At 37.2% G+C, this 17787-nt stretch overlaps 3 protein-coding genes across 6 annotated transcripts; all 3 read right to left on the minus strand.

The window, feature by feature from the left end:
* Nucleotides 1-1139: 1139 nt before the first annotated feature.
* Nucleotides 1140-6487, minus strand: elovl8a (ELOVL fatty acid elongase 8a). Its single transcript, XM_079819034.1, has 8 exons — nucleotides 6265-6487; nucleotides 6040-6106; nucleotides 5573-5760; nucleotides 4642-4722; nucleotides 4457-4513; nucleotides 4248-4362; nucleotides 1673-1800; nucleotides 1140-1575 (listed from the first exon to the last, which is right to left on the minus strand). Exons 1-8 carry the CDS (start codon nucleotides 6265-6267, stop codon nucleotides 1408-1410), a joined length of 807 nt encoding a protein of 268 aa, XP_079675160.1. The 5' UTR covers nucleotides 6268-6487; the 3' UTR covers nucleotides 1140-1407.
* A 260-nt stretch (nucleotides 6488-6747) lies between these two features.
* On the minus strand, nucleotides 6748-13246 carry selenop2 (selenoprotein P2). 4 transcript variants are annotated; one of them, XM_079819791.1, is made up of 7 exons: nucleotides 12961-13246; nucleotides 11621-11683; nucleotides 10855-10879; nucleotides 10456-10704; nucleotides 9014-9226; nucleotides 8720-8828; nucleotides 6925-8625 (listed from the first exon to the last, which is right to left on the minus strand). In XM_079819791.1, exons 4-7 carry the CDS (start codon nucleotides 10674-10676, stop codon nucleotides 8344-8346), a joined length of 825 nt encoding a protein of 274 aa, XP_079675917.1. In that variant the 5' UTR covers nucleotides 10677-10704; nucleotides 10855-10879; nucleotides 11621-11683; nucleotides 12961-13246; the 3' UTR covers nucleotides 6925-8343. The 4 variants fall into 4 exon arrangements, with proteins under 4 accessions (XP_079675914.1, XP_079675917.1, XP_079675916.1 ...); XM_079819790.1 differs by having other exon boundaries at nucleotides 12890-13104; XM_079819789.1 differs by lacking the exon at nucleotides 12961-13246 and adding an exon at nucleotides 11793-12042.
* Nucleotides 11857-17367, minus strand: LOC307127292 (uncharacterized protein). The gene is made up of 4 exons (XM_079818425.1): nucleotides 16926-17367; nucleotides 16646-16799; nucleotides 13429-13601; nucleotides 11857-13347 (listed from the first exon to the last, which is right to left on the minus strand). The coding sequence occupies exons 1-4, from the start codon at nucleotides 17073-17075 to the stop codon at nucleotides 12973-12975; spliced, it is 852 nt and encodes a 283-aa protein (XP_079674551.1). The 5' UTR covers nucleotides 17076-17367; the 3' UTR covers nucleotides 11857-12972.
* Nucleotides 17368-17787: the final 420 nt, after the last annotated feature.

Here is a 17787-nt window from a genome sequence, read left to right on the forward strand (position 1 = left end):
TAGATAGAGGATAGATAGATAGACAACATAAATAGATAGATGATAGATAACATATATATATATATATATATAGATAATAACATAAATAGATAGATAGATAATATAGATAGATAGAGATAGATAACATAGATAGATAGATGATAGATAACATAGATAGATAGAAATATAACATATATAGATAGATGATAGATAAATAGATAGATAGATGATATATATAGATAGATATACATAAATAGATAGATGATAGATATAGATAGACCAATGAGCGATAACATAGATAGATAACATTTATAAATAGATGATAGATAAATAGATAGATAGATGATATATATAGATAGATATACATAAATAGATAGATGATAGATATAGATAGACCAATGAGCGATAACATAGATAGATAACATTTATAAATAGATGATAGATATAGATAGACAGATGATCGATAGATAGATGATAGATAACATAGATAGATATAGATGGACAGATGATAGATAACAGATAAATAGATAGATAGATGGATGGTAGATAGATATAGATGGTAGATGGATAGATTTATATATATATATATATATATATATATATATATATATATATATATATATATATATATATATATATATATATATATATATATATATATATATATTAGATAGATAGATAGATAACATAGATAGATAATAAATAACAGATAAATAGATAGATGGATGGTAGATAGATATAGATGGATAGATGATATAGATAGATAATAGATAGATAGAAAGATGATAGATATAGATAGATGATAGACAGATAGAAGAATTTATTAATAATAATTATCAGTAGGACATTAAGATATAGTATCTAGATGTGTTGTAATAAATGTATGTAATGTAAATAAACATGAAATATTACGTTAAATGTTTCTCAATAGATTTCAAAACATAATAAAATATTTTGAGATACAAAGATATATATTGTGTCTTATATCTTCATACAAATGTAAATGTTTTGTGCCTTTTAGAGGGCAGCAGTAGAGAAGGCAGGGCCCTTAATAAGACACTCCCCCCAGCTACACTGTGATTGGTTGACCTGATCCAATGAGTGGTAAAACAAATGGAGTGTCACAGTGGGAGATTAGATAAATAAGTGAGTGAGGAGCAGAAGGTGGACTCGGGTTTATTTCAATTTGGCCAGATCACTAGAGCGTTGCAGGGTCTCAATCCCTAATGACCAGAGGGGGATGGGGGTGTAGAGATTGTATGGACTCTGTTTGGAGGAGGGGAGAATACACAGACAAATGGATCTGAGATACAGGATTAAACAGTCCTTAAGACAGACACAGCCACCACAGTCGGCCTGAGGGATCAATGGACGACACATTTTTATTCAAACAATCAAAGTATATAAGTGTGTTCCATCTCCATGCTATCATGTCATCTTGGTCTTCTTGGAAAGGTAGCTCTGATAATAAAAGTTACTAAACAAAGCAATTAGGCTAAGGGCGTAGCCGAGCACCACCAAATTCATGGAGTCAGGGAAGTCACAGTCAGCATAGATGTTGAACGCAGTATGAATGGTCACAATAAAAAACTGGAGCTGAGGAGGGCAGAGAAAGACAAACACACAAAAGTGACCGATCCTTTATATGAAGGTATTATTCCCTAAAAAAAAAAAATCATAATGAGAGTCTCACCAGCTGGAGGGAAGTGAGGTAGTGTTTCCACCACAAGTATTTCTGCATCTGGGGTCCCAGTGCTGCCAGGCCATAGTACATATACATCACCACATGCACAAAAGAGTTTATGAGGCCAATAAGGAACGCTGAGGAAGAGAGAACGTCTTTAGCAATTCACTCTCTGCCTTGTCATCCTGAAGCAGATGAGATACTTGTCATTTTATCCATTGCCTAACATCAAGACAATACCACAAACATTTCAGAAATGTTTCGTTGCCTATTTCTGGAGTGGTGTCAGAGTGCCACCATTACAATCAAGCCCAATGTGTATAATGTCCATTTAAGAGCTGAATCATTTCCTAATTATATTAATACAGTGGTGTACAAAAGCAGATCACTAGTAAATGCTTCTAATTTACTATATCTTTTCATTACAAATTATAGTGTAATCATAACACAGTTTGAGTGAAAATTAACACGAATTTCAGAATTTGCTTTAATGAACTTCACAAGATCATGTTTTCCAGCATGATTTGAGATGATCCAATCAGCCTCTTAACCACTTAAACTCTCACTGTAAAAAAAATATTTAAAAAGTAAGTTACCTGATTGCCTTAAACTTTTGAGTTGATTGAAATTAAAAATTTTACTTAATACACTGGGACCCACTTTATATTAGGTGGCCTTAACTACTATGTACGAACATTTTAATTAATCATTTGATACAATGCACTTATTGTGTACATACATGTATTTAAATTGTACTTGCATTTTTTAATAATACCTGCATGTAATTACATCTGTAATTAATTTCTCTAGTTACATTTGTAATTATACTTTTGACACTTCCCTCACACCTAACCCTACCCTTAAACTTACCCATACCCCCACACCTGCCCCTAACCCTACCCGTATCCCACCTCAATATCAGCAAAGGTGTTTTGCAATACAATTTTTTTTTTTTTTTTATGTAAGTACATAGTACTTAAGGCCACCTAATATAAAGAGGGGCCATATAATGAACATTTGAGAATCGACATCACCCTTTATTCAAATATTATTAAAAGATTTTGTAAGCATATTGCGTAATTGTGTTTTATTTGTAATAATGCAGTGCTATTTTCATGATTTATCACATTTTTTTAAATGTATGTGGTTCAGATACAATAATATTTTGAGTGTCTATTTATTATCCCAATTTCCGTCATTGTATTAACTCAAATTTTTAATTACAATGAACTCAAATTTTTAAGGCAACCAGGTTACTTACTTTTTTAAGTTAAACCAACAATATTTTGTTTTACAGTGTGCAGACCCTGTACAGGGTCTGGAATGACATCAAGTATATACTTGAAATGTCTGTGGAGGAGCTCTGACCTCATATGTGGTTCCATTTGAAAGCTTAGAGAGTCTCTACTTTCTGGAGATATGCATCACTTTGGCATTTGTTTTACACAAAGTTACTTATTTACACTAAATTACTCTGGTACTATTTCCGCCTGGATTTGGCCTCCCCAAATTGAAAAGCTTCCTATGCCCACATATAGTGGTCTTAATTCAAAATATTGGTGTCATTTTACAGGAAACTCTTTGAAGTTACATGAACCACTGCTAAAAGTGATAAACATGTAAGTATATGTCAGTCCTTCCAGAAAAATGCGGCTTTTTTTAGTGATTGTTGCGGGCAAAAATCTTTGATTATGCAGCAAACTTTCTTAAAAAATGCAATGGATTATGCGGGAGATTTATGCAATTTTATGCAATGAAATTGCGGGAACTTGCAAAAACTGCGGTTAGATGAAAAAGAGAAAAAAAGTGATTTCCCCAACACCCTGTTCTCATTAGGGTACTACCTTAATGTAAAGAGTCATTTCTTATTACCTCCTGTGATAAGCAAGCACTACATCACAGAAAGTGCTGGGAATAATTTAATTTTGTTATCTTGTTTTATTTCAGACCTTAATAAACACATGGCTCAAACTTATAAAACATTGATGAGTCAAACAAGTTCTGTAGCTTTACAAAAGGAATATGCTACAACTTCTGTAAAAATTACAGGGGGGTCCAGCACTTCAGATCCATGTGTATAAATCTTGCATGCAACATGATACAGACAAAATTATTTTTTCCAGTATTTTCTGGAATCTAGTGGAAACAGCCAAAACTGTCTGCAGGGTGCTAGAGCACACAGGACCTATTATTGCAGTTTTTACAGTTCAGACAACATATACTTATCACTTTTAGCAGTGGTTTATGAAACTTCAAAGGGTTTCCTTTAAAATGACACCAAAATGGTGTATTTAGAGACCACTGTATGTGGGCATGGGAAGCTTTTCAATTAGGGTAGGCCAAATCCAGGCAGAAATCTTTTACAAGTTTATTTCCAGGTTTAACATATATTTGAAATGTTCTCTCAGACTTTTGGACCTATACATGAATTCAATCGAATAGTTAATTGAATAGTCTATTCAAAAACTAAACACAACCTGTGTACACAACGTGTGTATTGTCTTGTTTGAGAGTTGTGTGGCATTGTTACAAGTGGCATGCTGTGTGTAAACACGAGTGTAATGTGTTTTACTCCAACACTTACACTGCCCTCCCGCAACATACTTGACCCCTGCCCACCAGTTGAAAATCATGGTGCCGTGATGGTACACATGCAAAAAGGTCAGTTGATTATTCTTCTTCCTCAGAACGAAGAACATCTGATGATAATGACATTTACTTAATGTAATAAAACATCATAAGGCATTCATTGACAATGTGATCTGAAATCAAAGGACTAGATAATTTACTTACAGTATCAGTAAGTTCAATGACTTTAGAGAAGTAAAACCACCAGCACACTCTGGCCATCTGCAATGCATCACAATCGCAAAGCATTAACACAAGCAATAACTATAATAATGACAATTCTTATTCTATTATTGCGGAACACTTGTGTGGAAAAATTATAATAATTTATACTAAAATAATTAGCTTACCCGCATTGCAAGGGGGTTTTCAGAGTAGTCCACAGGCTGACACAGCAAGTTGTAATTTGCCAACCAAGATGATGCTGTGAACTAAAAGCAAAACAGACATACATATAGGCAACATACATAAAAGCATATGAAAGTACCAGGGCCGTAACCACCATAGGCATTGAGGGGGAGAAGCCGATATTTATAAATGGCTAAATTGTCCCCCCAATATTTTATATTACTTAATGCTGCTCTCCATTACACACTGCACTGTTTGTTGTTAGGATGACAGACTATTAAAATGTAAAATTTTTAGGCTGGTCTGCCGGAGCAGGGGCGTAGCACAAGATCCCGGGCCCTATGCATAGGCAGGCAGTCCTGATGGGCCCCCATGTTCCAATGTTAAAATATATTTCAGACTTTTCAAGGGCCCTCTCTCCCTTTGGGGCCCTGGTAATCTGTACTGGTTTTACCCCCAGTCCAACGTCCCTGGTGGTCTAACAGCGTTTGTCAAAGTCAAAATAATGGCCAATCAGATCAAAGACGGCAGGACTTACTATTCATTCACTGAAGACGAGTGTGAATTCCATCACAGCGCTTTTTGTTTTTACAGTGAAAGGGTGCGTGCGTGACGAGATACAGGTAGCTAAACATTTAGGCTAATATTTGTCAACTGTTTTATGATGGATATGTTTAATTAAACCTGAAACTTATTTTACCATTCTTATTTCTTCTTTATTCCCTTAAATCCCTTTTAATCCTTTATTTAATTTCTTTAAATAAAAAGACCACCCCTCGCCTAAAACACACACACACACACACACACACGCACACACACACAAAACGTTGGTCCCCCTCAATGTTCAAGACATGGTTGCGCCTTGATTTATACAATAAATTAATTTCATAAATAAATAGGAAATAGGCCTATGTTAGTTCACTTAGACCATACCTCATAAAACATATAAGCAGAAAGGCACACCATGGAAAAATTGTAAATAATAAGAAGAGCCTTGATGTTGACTGGTTCTCTGTAAGACATCAGTTTGGGGCCAAGCCAGACGACGACGAGGTAACACAGGAAGATGCCACCGACAGGCAGGGGAGAATAAACCAATAGCCATTCATCTGTCCTCCTGTCTGTGGGAATGAACGAATTGCATCATTAGCTCGTTAAACTGCCTAATATAGTGGTTAAAGTAGTTTATAAAAATGTTTTAATACTGGTTTCGTCTGGACCAGTCAATCAAATGCAGCCTCACCGGTGTCGGTGCAAGTTAACTGTGTAAAACAAAACTATTGTAGCCTACACTTTGCGTTTTATAGCATACATTGTAGTTCTTTGGCCTGTGTCGTATGAAAATAATAAAGAGCATATTTAAAGTAAAAGATAGGACATGCAATTCCTTGAAAAAATACCTCCGTTTTCTAGGACCCATTGGTAAAGTATCTGGAGCCTTTGCCATGTCGACGGTGATACGGACACCTGAGCAATTAATAATGGAGATGAAACGTGTCTGTTAATGTAGCCCTTGTAAAAAGAAAATAAAAGACAAACAAGCCAAACCAAACCCTAAGGTATTGTAGTCACTCAATCAATATACGAGAAATGGCATATTACACAATTAGGAGTAAATGGCTTACCATTGCGCTGGTTCAGTCAGTAATGCCCAAACAACGCCATCTATCGGTTAGGTTTAGGAACAGCGCGAGAGTTCATTTCAGGGTGTAACTGAAACTTCGGCGTGAAAAGGTGAATTTTTATCGTTATTTAAGTTCAACGAGAGAGAGAGAGAGAACTCATGAGAGTTATCATGTTCGGAATTACGACACAGAGCTGTAGTTCAGCATAAATCAGAGGCTCAGTGATGAGTTAAGGAGTTTACACAGGGCATCTTCCCCAAGACGGATTACCAAAATCCCCTGGATAACTTTATTCTTTACCATCAGCTATTTTGAGCAGTCTGCTGTCCATTTAACGATTGTGTGTTCAGAATCAGAGACTATAAATGAAGCTTAATTAATACGCAAGTAATAGGCCTATTGTTTTTAAATTCGCTTATAAAGTGGCAACCAACCTACAAATGACTTTTTTTTAGTATGGCTACAAATTATTTAACGAAATATGGTGAATGGCCTACGTATTTTATTTTATTCGCGATAAATAAAGGTTTATTGGGTCTAACCAGGTCAGTTCCAGACCCATCCTCTAGATCAGTTTACAATTTGGATGACCATAAATGACAGCTAGCAACCATGTAAAACCACAGCCTAGGTCTACTAATTTAGCAAACAAATGAATTTAGTTTAGAAGTGCTGCACAAGCTGAAGGTTTTATGACAGAAAAAGTAACACATGGTAGATTCTGTGGGATATCATCATCAAGTGTAATATTTTTACATCATTACATTGTTTGGAATAGGCCTAGCTATAAGAAACACAAGGCGGCATATTTTTTTTCTTCAGTAATAGCCTATTTTATGACCAGGACTCAGTTAATATAATATATTTATGACAGTTAATAAGAAAATAAAAACAAGATTATTTAACCAAAACTTTTTTTATATTCAGTATAAGTCATTTTTTAGGTTCCATGCAATTGTTTTCTATAACGTGTCCTCTGTAAAACAGAGATGAGAATAATGTTGGAAAAATATGTTTTTTTAATAACGCTTAATGTAAATCAGGGTTTTCAGGACTTCAACAGCTCCAGAAAACTTCCACCTGAAACAAACACAAAGATTCTCAACTATGGGATGAAAGATATTAGAGATTTGATATACTATTTTACTTTACACAATATGTAAACATGGCCCAAAATGGGGTTTCCTATTATATACAATGTATCTAATTAGCATATTAATGTCTTCTTTGGGCAACATACAATGAAAAAAGTAGCTATAATAACGGAAGTAATAACTTGCCAACATTTTCGTAATATTTCATATTGATATATAATTTCTTCCCTATTAACTTATGTCTCCCTAAAATGCCTGAAAAGCATCCTGTAGTTCTGGTGTCCTCTACAGTTGACATGTATGAAACTAATGCATGTATCATAACAGAAAGTCATATTCTGATTCGAAACCCCACTAAAGTTGTCTTGAATTGTTAATTTACTGTACATTTACGACAAACAATATGAAAATAAGTCTGATTTAAATAAGACGGCTAAATGTAGTCATTCAGTCATTTTTAAAGACTCTCTGAAAAGCCCTGAATGTGCTCTTTACAGGACATCCAGACTTAAAACTGTGGCTTATATGCTCTCAAAACATTAGTTAAAATATAATGTCTTTTACAGAGGGGGAAAAAAAACTCCATTGTTCTCAGGAGGGTATGATGATGCAACTTATTTTTATACAGCTCTTTGCATATCTTACACCACTCGAACACATTCCCATAACATATCATAAAGCTAAACCATTAACAAATACAAAGTTAACATAAACAAAGAAGACTCTTTAGTTCAGCAATGTCAGATATTCCTTAAAAGGAAGTTCTGAAAACAGAAGTATAATGTGAAGGACTCTTTTGCTCAACATCTGTATGCAGACCCCTGACTTAGGTTTAAAGTGCACACTTCATTAAGAACAATGAGATCCAACTCAAACCTCCCTTTATACGGTCAATATAAAGGTCTGACACAAGAGCAGCTCTGTATATTTACAAAAAATAAACATTTTAGCATTTCAAAAATCATAATACAAAAATTAGGCTGTTCTAATGACTATGTCCAGGATGTTCATGATGAGAATGCTGGGTTGGCTCTTTTGGTACACTGGCCACATCTGAATAACCCGTTCGGTTTCTGTTATTTGAATGATAATGGTGATGATGATGATGCTCATGTTGATGCCGATGCTCATGATTATGATGATGATGATGATGATGCTCAACAACTACAGGCTCTGTATTGTCAGCCTGCTGATTGTTCTCTCCTGTGGGCTCATTTGCGTTGCTTTTGGTGTTGTTGGAGCCTTCTGATATGAAGTTGGCATTTAGCTGAAAGAGAGTTTAAATAAATGAACATTTGCAAACATTTCATAAATATGGCACTTTCTGAAGATGCATATTGTCAGATATTAGTGTCACTCACTGAGCAGTTGCATATATCTTTGTGGTATGTAGCCCTGATGGCAGCTTCTATATACGGGTAGTGAAGAAAGCTGAAGGGCAGGACAATGTGGAAGGTGAGATATCCACATCTGTGCAGAAAAGGAATACAAAAGAACATCCATGATATTGAACATAGTAAAAGCTTGAGAAAAAATATATCTCAGAAGTTCATTCTTCTGGGGAACCGGCATATGAATACAAAAAGAGTCATAACGGGAAACTAGTCAAACTGGTCATATTACTGTGTACTGGATTTAGAAGTTTTTGTTCCTACCTGTCATACACTAAGAAGTCATCCTTGTCTCCCTCCAAGAGCTCCCAGACATTGTTTTGCAGCGGGCTCTGCTGATACACCGGGATGCCCTTTGCCGTCTTCCTCTTCAGCTCCCAGTACATGGCTCTGGACTGCGCATCCTGCTCGTTGACGACCAGGAATGATATGTTAGTCAGCTTGCCATGAACCAGCTTGTCACGCAGGTCTCCCAACCTTACAAACCGAAGGAAGAGAACAAAAGCAAGGATTTAGCTGACTGAAAAAACCTCATATATTGCATAATATATTCCATAGATTCATAAAAAAAAAGTTAAAGATAAAACTGTCCATAAAACTGTAATAATTGCATCATCCTTTTTCAGAATGGAACAATAAAAGTCACCTATTTTATACTGCATCTTAAAGGTGTCCTATAATATCCCCAGAGTGAGCATGTGAAGTTTTAGCTCAAAATGCCCCACGTATAATTTTTTATAGCATGTTAAATTGGTCACTTTTTGAGGGTGAGCAAAAACGCAGTTTTTGTGTGTGTCCCTTTAAATGCAAATGGGCTGCTGCTCCCGGCCCCCTTTCTGGAAGAGGGCGGAGCTTCAAGAGCTCAAGCTAGCAGCTTCGCAGACACGCACCGAAAATGTCTGAAACTGTTCGGGCTTTCATGTTCAAATCGGAGTCGGACAATGATGGAGAAACATGACAGCATGCAGAATGCAACCGGACATTTCTGAATGGTTAGTTGATGAATTTATGTAGCTGATGTAGAGATATCTTCAAGTCATTGATTAGCATATTCTGTCATGATAATCTATAAATCCAGAGCCAGAGAATATCTGCTGCATGAAGATAGAACAGGTATAGTTTAGTTTAAATACGGTTATAACTTATGTTGTCATCTTGCTTTTATTGAATGCTATTGCATTTGTGTTCGTACTGTATTGCAATAAATGTGAAAAGACGGATGCGACAGCTTGAGCAGACTCTAAATGTGCTCTACCACGACAACTCATCCTCTTCTCAACGTGGCCTTTGTTGCGTTTTCCCAGGGGCAGGGATTATGTCAATTTTAGGGTTAGTGATGTCACTAACACACGAATAAGCTTGTTGTAGTTCCTACCAGCCGTTTGTTGTAGTCCTTAAAAAGCGATTTCTTTAAAAGAAAATATCTCCCTTTGCTTTGAACTTTGAGCGTCGTCACTTTGCAAGTGTTGTTTATGCTCAAACAGCAACATCACACACTACAGTTAAAAAAAAGTGAAATCATAATCAACCACCCACTGTTACAATGATTTTGTATAGTGATCAATTAAAAAGTGTAGAAATATCAGCATTATGTCTCTTTCCTTGTTTGTTTAAAATTTGCCCAAAAAGTTCTTTAAAATCAACTTCTCTAACTAAAAGACATCACTTTATAGAAGGAGAAAAACACACAGCACAAGATCTCTCACCTGGCAGCCTGCGTGAGACAGAAGTGTCAGCTCGCTTTAAGAAGGGCCACAACGACTACATTTCCCAGAAGGTCTTTCATCGGCGTCTTGCCATCGATCTCCCACTGTGGGGCAGGCTTACAGATCTTGGAGCCAGCGTTTTCGTTCTCCACAAACAGCGGTGAAGCTCCCAGCAGAGCTGGAAAAGCAGACAACCACAGAGCCCAGAGAGCCTGCATCATGCCTGCAGAACTTCACACACTGCAAAAGCTACAAACAAAAACAATCAGTTCCTCAAAATAAAAATAAAATACTACTTTGGTGCGTCATTAGTTTGACATCTCTATTTTATCCCATCCACACACATGCAAAATAAACAATAGACAAAGAGCAAAGGACATAGTTGCACAATGCACAAACCTGAAGTTCTGGCCCTCTGCCTCTTCTGAGAAGAAAATAAAAATACAGAAATGAGGAAAAGTTGACTGTCCACACTTTTAAAGGTCTCTTCTGGACAAACCCTCCCCCTCAACAAACAGAACAAACCAGTAAAAGAGGGGATTTGGGACTGGATTTGGGACTGGCGTACTACAAAGTTTTCTTTCTTGTGTGTGGGTGATCTAAGATAAATAAGATACACACTAGCTGATAACAAACTAAACAACATTTTAGTGACATCTTCAGTGTTTTTACATAGAACAAGTTTTGTGTCAAATGTTGGGTGAATGACACATAACACCAGTTCATAAAAGATTACAGCTTTTAACAAAACACTAAATCATGCTATATGTTCTTGGATCAGTCATATGTTTTTGTTCCTTTAAACCTTTTAAAGTGTTCAAATGACATTTAATCACTGGTGCAATACTTCGACTGACCTCTCAGATAATTTAATTGACATTTAACCAAAGATTTCAATTGAAACGCAAATACTGGAGTGTCTTAAAATCTTAGGGCCAGTCCATGAGTGTTGTATTTGAGTCTCTGCCAGTTTGTGCCACTGTTTGCTAGAGCTAAACATTCAGTGATCACATCATGTGAAAAACAAGTGCATGTCAGTAAATTTACTGTCCTGTTCAAATGATGCAATGGATCCTTCAGTCAACAACGTTTACCCATTTCTATCCAGCTTTGTTGAGAAGTCATTTAGCAAGGGTATTTTTCAAATCTATGAGAATATACTTGCCTGCTCATACTTTCCCTTAGAAATCATAGGATCATTCACAGGGTCTCAGATGTCAGCCACACACTAAATAAATGAGAAAATACATTAGTGCCTTTTTTTTCTGGACTCTGTATGTACTTCACAAAAAATCAGAAATTTACACTCAAGAAAACATTCTTGAAAGATCTTATACCATCTCATGGACAGAGGAATTGATTTTAGTTTTGCAAACAGCAGTGTTTCATCCTTGAAATGATTGGGTCAAAGTACAAGCTTTAATCAACGGAGCAACAACCTTCGGTACACATTTCAAATATCTGAGCAGCGACGAGCGCCAACACACACAAAATAACTGTTAAACAGCACTAAATATCCAGCTTTTCTTTAAATCCTACATGCTCCTCAAATATCCCTAATAATGTGTTCTTTGTGAAGATCTCAGTAAAACACGTTGCCTTAAAGGGACAGTCCAACAACTAAAAATAAATAAATAAAAAGATTATAATCATGCTGTTCAAACCTGTATGACTTTCTTTTGTGTAACATAATAGAAGATACATTGAGAGATGTCTCGCTATCAACATTCTTCCAAAACAAGATTTTGTGTTCTGCAGAAGAAAGTCCATCTTACAGGTTTGAAACCTTGAAATACATAGGTTCTTAGGTGAACTAGCCCTTTAAGACACACAATTGATCCATTGTCAAGACAAGTGATCCATCACCGAGCCGTTTCAGACTAAATGAATACAAATGATAAAACCAGAAACTCTGGTTTGCAGACAGAAGTTTATTATTCAGAACAGTGCTCTCAGTTTGGCAGCTGCATGAATCATTTGTGTGGTGGGTCTATAAATATGTGCAATCTTTTTAGCTGCTAAACTCCTTCACTATGCATCATATAGCAGATTTACACCACTGTAAAATAGCACCACTACCAATATTCCGATTTAAAGGACAATTTTGACATTTCATTTTTTAACGTCCTCTCGCAGGAACAAGCACGATCTTCTCTAATATCTTTGTCTCAGTAGCAAAAATCAAGTTCAGAGTGATAACATTTGGATTTCAGGGCACATTTCATGTTCACCGACGTTTTCTCAATATGCATAAAAGGTGCAATATTTGCATCAAGGGAGTGCAACCACACAGCCCCGATGCAGCAAGACCAAAACCTTTCTTTCTTAGAGAAACGTACACATGTAATAGTGAATCAGCTCCAGACAGTTGTGGCATTTATGTAAATGGTTTTAAAATGCAACAACTCAAAATAACTTAAACCAGTAAACACACATCCTCTGTGAGTCCTGCCGTTGCTTCGCCTTTGGCCGATTTAACAGTCAAGCATTAGTGCGGTTTCTTACAAACACGGTGTCTCAGGTCATGACCCCAATCAGTCCTTCGTCGCTCGTCACGTTGCCCTCTGGACTGTCACAAGCTGTTATGATGCCCAGGCCGAGCTCTGCCAGTTCGTCCTGCATACTCGTGGTCACCATCATTTTGGGCTCCAGGCGATTGCACAGCGTCCTGTAAGAAGGCAGGGGGTAGCCCAGTTCCCTGAGGTACTCGTATCCTTTAACCCCCACTGCACAGCGGATTTTTCGGGCTGTCAGTAAAGTGTCATGGGACCACACTGCCCTCCGAGAACGCTTGGCTAATGTGAGAGCGCGAATCTGATCCTCAAACAGGAACACCTGCAGCCCCTTTTCTATTTTACTCAGTTTGTAAAGACGCTTCTTCATCTCCTCTGCCTGTGTAAAAGAAGAAATGACAAAGTGTTACCGGTGTTTTCAATCGCTAACGTTCTTAGGATTCATAAGAATAAATGTTACCTCTCTCTGTAGTCTGACTGTGTGCTGCTGTTGCTGCTCTAGCTTGGTTTTATAATGCTGGCAGAGAGAACAGGGTCGCTCTTCCTCTGCCCTCTGAACTCCATCCTCCTCTGAATCCACAGGGGGCTGTCGGCGGGCATAACCATGATCCCCCATGTTCAAGTCCTTTTCCACTGCAGTAACAACATAATATAGTCATTTGCACAAAGTGACCTTAAAGGGATTTGTCATTATTCTTACTGATGTGCTGTATAAAGTTTTACAGATCACAAATTAATTATTTTTATTTACTTAAAGGTGCATTCAAAAGAAAAAAAATCCAAAAAAGCTTTACATTTTTTTTATTTCAATTACATTTTCAGGGAAATGGCTCAAATATACAGAGCCCCTAATAGGACATGGTGATGTGCAAAAAAAATTATGAATTTCAATTTGTTCACCTGAGAAACTTTGCTTTCACTCATACATTTTTTTGTAATGGAAATAATATGAGGTGGGGACAACTATTTGAATGTTTTTGCGAGTCAATACAATATTTCTCTGGGAAAAGCAATACATTTGCAAAAGTTAAGTTTCTCAGGGAAAATGTTAGCCTGACGTCGTCACACTCAGATTCTAGTCAGAATATGAGTCTGATACTGCTTCATTGGACTGTGATAATGGGGCGTTCCAACCGAACCAGGAAAGAAAATGCCTCTGCACTCAATTGGATAGACCAACAACCAATCAGAGCAATGGAACGACGCATAGTTGTCAACAGAACTCAACTTCACGCACGCTGGAAGAAGTAGAAGAAGATGAGTGTAAATTATCTTTGCCGGTGTTGTAAAAGAATTTAAGGATACACGGAGTACTTACAACACGATCATCATTTTTGAGAGAAATAGTAAAGGTGAATGCATAAGAACAAGTTCTCCGTTTAGGATTAACGAATTCAACCCAAGTGCTCTTTGGTGACGTGAATGGTTACGTCACTGTTGATCATCTGTCCATCATCGTATAAAGCCCACCCTGACAATTTGATTGGTCCGAACAGCTCTGGTTCGAGCATAGTTGCTCCACAACGGATCAAGTCCAGACCGAACTTCCCGACCTCAAATATTGTGGGCGGGGCTACGCAATACTTTTGTGAAAAAATGCATTTTGCGAATGCAAAGTTTCTTGGGGGAAACACAAAACTTTTGCGAGAGAACACAGACGTTTCATGAACGAATGCAAAGTTTCACAGGGAAAAGCAGTACCTTTGCTATAGAAGGCAAGTTGTGTCAACAAAAGCCAAGTTTCTCAGGCAAATGTAATACTTTGCTAGAGAATGCAGAGTAAAAGTTTTATGGATTAAGGGCCAGATTTACAAACAGCTTGCGCCAGCGCAAACCTTCTTTTGGTGTAAAAAAAAAAAATACTGTCAGGATTTACTAAAGACACGCAGTGATAAATTAGCGCTGAAATGGGCTAATGAAGCGGCGCAATGACATTACGCAGCGCCTGAAAATAGTCCCCAGCACGCTCTCTGTGCAAACGTTGGTTATGTTGACGGAAGTTAGCCTTTTTTCAGGCGCTGCGTAATGTCATTGCGCCGCTGCACCCATGATACGGCAGCAAAGTTCCTTGATTTTCCGTCGGTCTTAGTACACGATGTAACTATACACATCACAACATGTATATAGGAAAACGTAGACATTATTTTGTCACTTATAGACCCTTTTCACAGACAGTGATGTCGCGTTTTAACGGTCATCAATATCATAAATCCTGCAACGTTTTTTTTTATTTTTATATATGTACATTTATAACACTAATAATTTGCATTTTATTACTTTTGCATTAAATTACAAAAAACAAGTTAGCGCTGCTGTGAGGGTGTTTCTAATACAGCGTCTATGGGAGTGATGGTAAAAATGAACATCTTTCTCTCTTTTGACTGCCGTTTTTAATCTCACTATTTTTTCCCTCTTTTTGAAAGTTGTGAAATCCCTATTGGGGCGTTTTTCTTTTGCTATTTGAGCAAATTGGCACACAAGTTTTTTTTTACGTTTTCTCTCATTCACAGCTAATATTTAACCCAACTATGACGACTTCCGCTCTGAGAAACCCGGAAATGAGAAAAGAGTCTATTGAGCAGTAGGCTAGCTGGAGCCGTTTACCTCCAGTCTTTGTGCTAAGCTAGGCTAGCGGTGGGTGCGTCAGACAGAGTTATGGCACACACAGAGATGAGAATGGTATGTATGGACTTATCTAACTCTGAGGGATACTGTGAATAAGCTAAAGTCCCAAAAAGTCAGCGTGTTCCTTTAAATGAATTATGCGAGGTGATTTACAAAGGTTTGAGCTAGTCAATTTACTGGTGTTTGCACCATTATTTACCGCCCAAAAAAGCACGTCTTAAACCAGACGCTATCGGGTAGATTGCTCTGGTTATTATGGAAATGATCCGGATGATCCATTAATTTGTGTCGTCAGTAGATCACGCGCAGAACTGTCCACTCCCATCGGCGCTTTTATGGAATTGCGTTCTCACGCTAATTAACCCAGTAAATCTGGCCCTTAGTATTACGAAGCCCCTAAAGGTCCCTCGCAAAAACACTTGCGTTCCTCCAAAAAACGTTGCATTCACTTGAAAAACCCTTTGAGCTCTTTGCGAGCGAACGCAAAGTTTCTCAGTGAAACGCAAAACATTTGCAAGTGAACGCAAAAGCATTGACAAATATTTTTTCCTTTTAGGGGCTCCAGGAAGCACAATATAAATGCAGAGTATTTCGGGGGAATGCAATACTTCTGCTAGAGAATGCAAAAGATTTGCAAATGAATGCAAACTTTCTAGGGGAAATGTAACACTGCAAGAGAACACAAAAGTTTTGTGAAAGAAAGTCAAGTTTGTCAGGGAAATGTAATACTTTGCAAAAGAACGAGGAAATGCAAAGTATCTTGGGGGAATGTTTTGTGAGCAAATGCAAGGTTTCTCAAGGAAATGCGAGACTTTTGCTAGAGAACGCAAGAGTTTTGTGAGCAAATGTAAAGATACTATGTGAAATGCAACACTGCGAGAGAACGCACAAGTTTTGTGGGCGAATGCAGTTTCTTTTGGAAATGCAGTACCTATTGCAGATATTTTAAGCAATAGCATTGCCATTGAAAATGTTTAGCATTTTTTTCCTCCCATTCCATATTTTTTTTCCATCACCGTGTCCCCTTAGGGTCTCCATACTAATAACTTTACCTGGCTCATTTTTAACAGGTAACGCTACTTGAGGGGTGACAGGAGAGGGAGGGTCGGGTACATTGAACAGTGTGGGGATAGCGTTTGGTTTGAGTTTCCTTCCCCCTGCTGGTGATCTGGCGATCTCCTCAAACTGGCTTTCCTCAAAGTGGTCCTGTCATGGAAATAAAGCTTTATGGCAAGAATATAGATATACAGTGATACCAAGAGGATACCAGAAGAATGACTTCATTGTTTTTTTTTTGTTGCACAATTGAATACTCGCATGCTTTTCACTTGCCTGGCACAGTCTGGAGCAGGGAGTTGGTACAAAATCACGCCGACAGTTTACAAGCCACTTTCTCATCCGCACGGGGTCTTTCGGAAAGCGAAAGAGCTGCTTTCCAATAGTCGTAGAGTTCGAGCAGTTTGGAGCGGAGCATCCACCCATTTTTATTTATATTCGTTAAATGTTTAACTTACCATCTGGCCAAAACAACAATGACACGTAGCGGTCTGCTAGCAGAGGACTTAGCAGGTGTATTATTAAAGATACTTTAGACGTCAGAAAAAGAGATAGCAGTTGTTTTAGCAGACGTAAGTAATGGCTTTACGGGAGGTCTCTTTAATGTATTTGAATAGAAATGCGACTACTTAAGACGAATATATTTTTCTAGTAAGTGAAATGCAGAGTTTGTTTGAGCCAAAATGGCGGCGGTAGGCGACTTGATGACGTATTATGTGACAGTTGACTTTAGTTTTGCCTGTATGAAATTCGTTCACAGCAAATGTACATAATGTAAATAAAAAAATGTATGCGCTACCCACGTTCCTCATTTTAAGCTAAGATCATATTAATAGTATATTTATAGTAAATAGTGGCCAGATTAAAATGATTTGTATTGTATTTAGTTCAGTAATAACAGTCAAATACAGTAGATAGCCATCATTTATAACAGTTTAGATAATGTGAGACAAAGAACAAGAACAACAAAAACAATAAAACAAACAAAAAATTAACACGTGGGTGTTACATACATTTAAAAAGCTTTAAAATTTGTATCATTTTCAAGAGTTTCTTATTTTGTGTTCTCATGTTTGAAAGGTATTCATGTTATTTTTTTTACAGTCTATGGTTTCAACCGGTTTCAACGTATCTGTTA

This window comes from Gobio gobio, assembly GCF_949357685.1.
Source record: "Gobio gobio genome assembly, chromosome: 6".
Classification (NCBI taxonomy): Eukaryota; Metazoa; Chordata; class Actinopteri; order Cypriniformes; family Gobionidae; genus Gobio; species Gobio gobio.

What these genes read in the sequence shown, in the direction of transcription:
- LOC307127292 (XM_079818425.1), bottom strand. Translation starts at nt 17,075, where the DNA reads ATGGGTGGATGCTCCGCTCCAAACTGCTCGAACTCTACGACTATTGGA. An exon ending in CCTGCTCCAGACTGTGCCAG is followed by an intron (nt 16,800 to 16,925) that starts GCAAGTGAAAAG and finishes TTTCCATGACAG; the next exon opens with GACCACTTTGAGGAAAGCCA. An exon ending in CAGTCAGACTACAGAGAGAG is followed by an intron (nt 13,348 to 13,428) that starts GTAACATTTATT and finishes TCTTTTACACAG; the next exon opens with GCAGAGGAGATGAAGAAGCG.
- elovl8a (XM_079819034.1), bottom strand. An exon ending in AAAACCCCCTTGCAATGCGG is followed by an intron (nt 4,514 to 4,641) that starts GTAAGCTAATTA and finishes GATGCATTGCAG; the next exon opens with ATGGCCAGAGTGTGCTGGTG. An exon ending in TCATTGAACTTACTGATACT is followed by an intron (nt 4,363 to 4,456) that starts GTAAGTAAATTA and finishes CATTATCATCAG; the next exon opens with ATGTTCTTCGTTCTGAGGAA.